The sequence below is a fragment of the Bactrocera oleae genome, chromosome 6, assembly GCF_042242935.1.
Source record: "Bactrocera oleae isolate idBacOlea1 chromosome 6, idBacOlea1, whole genome shotgun sequence".
Classification (NCBI taxonomy): Eukaryota; Metazoa; Arthropoda; class Insecta; order Diptera; family Tephritidae; genus Bactrocera; species Bactrocera oleae.
In genome coordinates, this window is record NC_091540.1 from 45,844,405 (window position 1) to 45,852,109 (window position 7,705).

The window sequence follows — 7,705 nt, forward strand, 5'->3', positions numbered from 1 at the left end:
GGCGGTTGTGGTTAGCCAACTGAATTGACCAACTAATTATTTGTGTGCTGGAAACGCGCGATTTAGTCGATTTCGTGACCACCTGAAGGAGCAGACGTGAACTATTTCATTGTCGTCCAAGGCGCATTTGAATTTTTATTAAGTCAAAGCCAAACTACAAATGTGTTGCTTCTCCTAGTGGAAATTTAGACAATCGACTTAAAAAAAAAATAATAATTAATAAATAAAAATAAAATAAACGAACTGTGATTTCAATAAAGCAAAATAAAATTAAGTTTTAATTCTAAGAGTTTCCTTAGTTTTACTGTAAGAAACTTAAGTAAAAATGGGTTGCGCCAGCAGTACCCCGATGATTGCCACAGCCGGGAGTGATATGTTGAAAGCAGCGACACATGCTGCTTCCGATGCAGCCAAGGGAGCTGAGCATGCAGTGGAAGGTAAACTTGTCCTTTAAAGTGAAACTTTAGGCAATGAGTGCAAGAAAATGTTGAAAATAAAAAACAGTAATAATTCGTTATGCGGTTCCCATTATTTAATGTGACGAGGAATTTAAAAATAATGTTAAACAAAGGAGTGTGTAATGTTTTCAAAAAGTCACTCAAAATTTGTACTCTTCGCGAACAAATTTCAGCTGACCACTTAATATTACTTAAATCCATTCCGTTACGAAAAATATACAAACAGGTTAAACGAAGTCATATATGGAAAAAAATAAGTTCTTCACTTAAGAGCCGCAGCTAGAGGTTCGAAAAAGCTGTGATGAAAGCATAATGAATCGACAGAGAATGTAGGTGTACAAAATTAAACGGTTTTTTAACAGAATATGAGCATGCCTTCAAATTGACAATCAGTAGTACCCGCGTCAATGACTATGCAGTTATTATTATTTGTGTGAAGAACTAGAATTATGTACCACAGTGCTAATATGGACCTAATCAATGTCTCCTTAGGCCGCCGTGGAGTGTTTTGTTAGAGCTGTACACTACCCCAACTTAGAACTAGCGCCAGCCAACGAATTTCGACTAACATTGAAGAACTTGGATAAAGTTAGCGAGTCTTTCTTCATTTGATCATTGGGAGAGTCTTCGCTTCCAGTTTCTGCGTTTGTAGTGAATTTAATTCATGGAAACCCGATTAGAAAGTCATGCCTATTTTGTTGTGATATGATGTGCTGATGCGTCTTTCAATCGTACACTCTGATAACTGTCTTATCGGATCTTACCGCAGTCTTTTTGTTCATCGATAGAGGACTGAAGTCGTTACTTCGAAATGGTCGACATTTAGGAATAGGTCTAGCATCACAGAGTTAGAAAGGACATTTAATTCTACATAATTTAAGAAAGATAGACGGTGCGGTTTTTCGAAGCTGTAGATAATCTGTTTTAAAACCTTAATACCGTTAACAATTACAGTTCGACACTTATTTCATTTTGTTCGTTGAATTTTCACCGTTGAAAAGAGAAAATAGTGAAAAATTCCAATATTCATGGGCTACAGGCAGCAGTCATTGAATATGCGCAAGCAAATAAGGGATGTGTGGACGCGCTCGCGTGACTGGCAGTCGATAAACTACACGTAAATGGTCAAATATTTATGCCGCTGAAAACGCCAATATTATGATGGAACAATTGCGATGGCATATAGCTGCTTGGCCAAGGCGGAGGGATCTTCAGGTGGCACTTGTCTGCACGCGAGTCTGCTGGTGCAACGACGCTGGCAGGGGTGTATAATCGTTGATTAAGCCACTCGTATAATTGATTACTCAGCATGTGCGTGCGTTAAATTTCATTGCAAAAAGTAAAACAAAACACAAGCATAAAGAAATGAGTAAATGGGAAATTCGCAATAATAATAATGGTTAGAAGCATACTTGCACTCATTCCATGAAGCCGTTACATTGCACACAAGCAAACATATGTGTGTGCATAATTGAAATTTAAATTGAAAACTGAAAACTTTTCTCTTTTATCCACAACCACAGAGGTAACCGAAACCGTTGGCAAAACACTGGAGAACGCCAAGGAGACGGTTGGCACCGCAGTCACAGGTATCGCGCACGATCTGGGCAATGTCTTCACCGAGAAGTCAGGCGAATTGGATACAGCGAAAAACCAACTCTTGGAACGACTGCATTTGGGTAACGCCACCAAGGCTCTGGAACACGCCAATGAGTCAGCGGTCAATCATTTGGATACGACAGCTTTGGAGATGGCTGCACGCGCACCCACACCGCCGCCCGATTTGGACAGTTTGAAGACGTCGACACCCGAACCAGAAATAGAACGTGCATTGGCCAATTCGCATGAGGATATGCCGCCAACACCAAAACCGACAATCGCCGAGCTGGAAAAGTTAACAGCGGAAGTAAAGCAGACGACACAGACAACAACTGCGTTAGCGGCGGCCGCCACCAATGTTGTTGCTGAGGCCAAAGATACGACGGAGCTAGCAACTGGAATAACTGCGGCCACTGAACCGGCCGTGGAGTGAGTAGGCGTCCATTTCATTTGTAACTTTATAAGCGTTTTGTGTTGAAGTTCAGCCGTTTGTTCTTTATTGTTTGTTTGTTGTTAATGAGTTGGTTGACATTTTGAGTTGATTAAAGTGTTTTTGTTGGCAGTAAATGCTCTTTTGTGTTAATGTTTTTGTTTTGTTAAATGTACTTTGCAAATGTGTATGTAGTTGTTTATAGTTATATTTATTTAGAAATGAGCATATGTTGAGAGCTAACCTGTATATCTGACTTAAGAGGTATAAGCCTTTCACATTTAATAATTAGTCAAATTTTTTGAGAAATATTCTTTCCTGATTTTGTTATGTTATGTTATTAAGCTATACAGCTCTGATATGCAGCTTCCTACAGCGATATGTATATTAAGTCTGATAGTTGAGCGACTATAATGGCTCTGAGCTCGCTGACTGTGCTTAAATCTACAAGTATTCTTAGTATACAAGCTTCAAGCTTCTTCCGTATTAGGTTCCTTTGTGTGCCCTATCACAGCAGCATCCCCGGAAATACATACATACACGAAATCGCATGGCCGATTACCATACTAGAGAGCCACCCTTACATTTATTCCGATTAGAAGCGAGTCGGTGCGCTGTTGTCCTCTGGCGCTCGACATATGGACCCCGCATTCAAGCGCTGGTCAATAGCCAGAGTTTGTGTGGCTGCGAAATCCTTCTCGTTCAGAGCGAAACGTAACAAGTCCTTTGAACTACTTGTTTTTAGCAAAGTCATCTCGCCGAAATTGTGGGTCTCATGTGTGCACAATGTCTAATTGGAGTTTACACGCCGTGCGGTCAAAAAATTTTTCGGACGCTTTTTGCCCAAGCTTTGTAGAGGAAGACGAGACGGAAGGCACTTTCTCCTATACTGCCCAGCTTTTACCAGCGAGGTTTCCAAGGAGGTTCCTTACATAAAAATGTACCGTATTTTCCCTGCGAGTTATGTTTTGATGTATATTGCTTTGTTAGTGATTTAACCGCAACTTAAGCTTTGATAATTTTGCAAATAGAAGAATAAATAATTTCACTCAATAACTCGTTAAAGATTTGTTGACTTGAGGACCTTGAAAGCTCTGTACCTCTTTACCTCATAAATTTTCGATTTAATTTCATTTTAATTAATTACATTCTCTTATGTTTGTAGTCAGTTTTGTAGAATTTGTAAATTGTAAATAAATAATAAAATACTGTTAACATTCAAGCACCAACTTTTCTTAGTGTTAAACACATAAATAAATAAATATAAATAATTACTTTGAAGTGCAGAATTTAAATTAAGTTAGAAAAGCCATTTATACGTAATTTAATTGTAGTTCAATGTTGACAATGCCTTTACATACTTACCTCTCTACTATACATATATACTACTTACTCGAGTACATATCAATAAAGTGTTATTTTTCGATACTATTTCAACTCTAAATGTAAATATTTGCCTTTTTATTTACGATTACATAAACATTTCGATGGATTTCTTTTCCGATCTATCTATTACGTATGCACTCGTATACGTCAAATAACGGCTTACGAACCGTAAACGAGCAACGTTTTTGTAAAACCGCAACAAACCCTGTAAAAAGTACGTAGTAATTTTGAGATACTCACACTTGCACACTTACGAAGGACTGCAAACTAAAATGGTTGATTATTTTCTGCTTCTTCTTTTTTTCTTCCTTCTTTGCCTCCCATACGCTCTCTTCACAGTATGATTGCATTATTGGCGGCGGAGAAACGACCGGGCACCACCGAGTGGGAGAAACACGCTGATCATCTGTCGAAAACACGCAAAATGAATGAGTTCAAAGGTGGTGGAAAATTTCGACGCTTTGGACCACCAACGCAACCGGCAAACTATCATAAACCCCAACCGGCAAACTATCATAAACCTATAGAAAATCTGAGGCGAACGCTGCTCGAAGATGACAGCTGTTACAGTGACGCTTATTATAATAGTAACAGCAGTCCGCAACATTCGACGGCGTCCGATAGTCCGAGGTTACGACGTGCTCGTTTACCAATCAATGGCGTACTTGCTGTGAACGCTAAGCGTATGCAGCGCGAATTCGCTACTTTTGTTAGTAATCGACGTAATGTAACTAGTGCGTTACGCTCACTAACGGTTTCACCCGCCATTAGTCGTCACTTCGACTATAATCCACAACGTCCACGTATTAGTTCACCTACACCTTCGGTTATTGGTTATACACGTTCTGGCTATTCGACGCCTGTTATTATGAAACCAGAATTACTTCCCAATCCACGAACTGCCAGTTGGAAAAGAGGTGCTTCGAGTTCCGGTTTGCATTCGCCTCCGTCACACATTGGCAAGGCGTTACCGCGTGTAATTGCACCACTAGACCCACAGTTGGCAGCAAATGTCATCTCACAATCGAAGCTAAAATCAACGAAAGCTTTTGCGTCGCTGAGAGGTGAGACGAAAGGACGATCAAGAATATTCGGACAAACACGCTCCGGTTCACCCGTTAATAGAAGAGTATTTGCGAGAAGATCAGGTTCGCCTCCTGCGAGTAAAGGTCGTATTCTATATGCTAGATCCGGTTCGCCGGAAAGAATAAGAGCGCTTATGCAGGATAAGGTGGAGACGAAAAATAAAGTAAAACCCTTAGCGGAAACTCCGACTAAAATCAGATTAGAGCGGAAAGCCAGTATAAAAGAAAGTAAAGAGGTTAATTCAGGAGAGTTGTCTACAAATGGATTTTCGTTAGCGGAAGCTCTATCACCTATTAAAATGGCCGCAGAGTCGCATTCGTTGCCACATTTGAAAAGTGAAGAAAAGACTACAACGCTTGTGGCACATTCCCTGATGGAGGTTGTTGAGCAAGCTGTTGAACGTGCAAAAAATGATGGAGATACCGTAGATGTGAAGAATGGGAAGGAACATGCACATAACGTAGAAGCATTGAAGATCAAGAAAGAGACGCCTGTGAAGCACGAAAGGCAGAAAGAAATCCTTGCAAAGGCTGTGAACACTGAGAAGAAAAACGGGGAAAAGAAAAGTGCTAACGTGAAGAGTGTAAATATTCAAACAGATGTTGAAAATGAGAAATCACTAAACAAAGAGCCTATTAAGAGAGGGAACAAGTCCAATATGTGGCTTGAAAATAAGGATACTTCTAACTCTAATACCAGTTCCAGTCGTAGTGAGAAACCGGTCCCTAGTCCTGTGCGGCGAAACTCAAAGAGTAGCTCAACTGTCGAAAGTAAGGGGAATAATAATGCCATTAAACTTAAAAGTAAACCCTCTCCTTCGAGACAGAAGAGTAATAGTTCACAAAATACTGAAGAATATACGCAAATGGAAAATTTAGCTATTAGAGGTCGTTTCAGCATGAGTCCAAAAAAAAAGTCCCCTGCACATCATGAGAAGACGCATAATTTGTGGGAAAATACCAGCCCCGGTCGAAAAGATCTATCAAGTAGCCATAGTCGAGCGCTAGAAACCAACTTTAGCACAAATGATGGTTCTACTCAAATTACAAGTAGGCTTACAGAAAGCCGTTCTCCCATCAATAATAAAGTCAGGGGAATCAGTGCACGTGGGAATCAATTGAATCAAGAGTCAAAAACCACTATCAATAATGATAGGTATTCTAACAAAAATAATTGGAACAGTTCCCGTAGAAGAAATAGTAAAGGGGAATATACAAATATTAGTAACAGATTTGAATATAATGCAACCTTGAGTTCTCTACCGAAGGAAAAACTTCGAACTCCTAGGAAATATAATACTTCGAGCCCCTATCACGAAAAACAGGGCCCAAAAGAAGTGGAGAAACAAAATTATTTTTCGCAACTCAACGGTGAGGGGAATAATGGGGTAAAAAAAGTAACCGGCAACGAATCTGTTCGAGGCACACAATTTAACCTTAATTATGCCAATAAGGGATACCATGATGAGCAGAGTTCTCTTCTTTTTAAAGAAAATTTAAATAATATTGAAAATATAAAATATCGTTCAGAACGTATAGATGGCCCACGACGGGAAATCCCCATAAACACATCTAGAACCAGTAAGAGTAGTCCAGTTACCAACTCGATAAAAAGCCATGAACAGAACAATGGTGAACATAGGTCTAAACACATAACAAATCATATGCACAATCTAAAAGAAACTCTTAGAGTGAATGACCATCTCAGCACAAATCAAACGAATAATGAAGAAAATGTACAAAATAAAGAAACTCCAACGAACCAATTTACAAACAGTCCAATAAAACAAATTAAGGATACTTCGTATTCTCCGAGTCATAAATCGCATAATAGTTCGCCATCGAAATCGTCAAAGTCTTCCAGCAGCATTGTCATACGCACGAATCTTTCTACACCCGAAACCGAAGACTACGATGAGGAGGCACTGAATCGTGAATTATCGCAAGAGCTCGAACAACTTAAACACTATGACGATGTAACCAGAGATGAACGGAATTTCTCGCGACACGCCAGCATAGAGGAAGATTCACAAACCGATTTGGAAGAATACTCTAGTACCGATCATGAGGAGAGTACTCGTATCGATTATGAAGGAGCTTTACACACCGACGCTGACGTGAGCTCACATGCAGATGTTGATAATTATTCAGCTGCCTCGACGAGTATGGAAGATCTAATTAATACACTATCTCCACAAACTGCCTACCTCAATTTGGATCGTAGCGCCACAATGATGCCGCTAAAAGCCAAAACGTCGATTCTCAAACCACCTTTAACTCTTTTCCACAGCCCGTCACATAGTTCATCCTACCGACGGCATTCGTCGTCGTATGAAAGTGATCAGTTGGAGAAAGTGCTCTTTATAGGCGAGCTTAGCAAGGTGGCGCGTAGTCGGTCCGCGCGTGTCCTGAATCCATACGAAATGAGCGATCGCTGTGATGTGTGCTACAACAAATATGTGATAAAGTAGCTAAACTGCAACAAAAGTCTTAGCGTAAGTGAAGAGATGTATTCAACTAATAAAAAATGGTGTTCATTTTTAAATTCAACACTTCTATATATTGATTCTCTGTGGTCTCCCTTTACTTATGTTAGAAGGAGGTTGACTTCTACAATATTTACATAGTTTGAAAGGTTCACCTGTAGCTTTTATAGATCACTAAAGTTATGAAATGTTTAAAGTTGAAGAAGAATGGTAATCGTTTCTCACGTTAAACGCAACCGAAAAGTACATTTCGATAACTGC

The 7,705-nt window shown here is 39.7% G+C and overlaps 1 protein-coding gene across 1 annotated transcript; it reads left to right on the forward strand.

Moving 5' to 3' along the window:
• Nucleotides 1-7,451, forward strand: LOC106620252 (uncharacterized). Its single transcript, XM_036372208.2, has 3 exons — nt 1-437; nt 1,982-2,486; nt 4,213-7,451. Exons 1-3 carry the CDS (start codon nt 326-328, stop codon nt 7,427-7,429), a joined length of 3,834 nt encoding a protein of 1,277 aa, XP_036228101.2. The 5' UTR covers nt 1-325; the 3' UTR covers nt 7,430-7,451.
• The last annotated feature ends 254 nt before the right edge of the window (nt 7,452-7,705 follow it).

Excerpts from the sequence above, each read along its gene's own strand:
- LOC106620252 (XM_036372208.2), top strand. The coding sequence starts at position 326 with ATGGGTTGCGCCAGCAGTACCCCGATGATTGCCACAGCCGGGAGTGAT. Across the intron at positions 438-1,981 it reads AGCTGAGCATGCAGTGGAAG|AGGTAACCGAAACCGTTGGC; the intron begins GTAAACTTGTCC and ends CCACAACCACAG. Across the intron at positions 2,487-4,212 it reads GCCACTGAACCGGCCGTGGA|TATGATTGCATTATTGGCGG; the intron begins GTGAGTAGGCGT and ends CTCTCTTCACAG.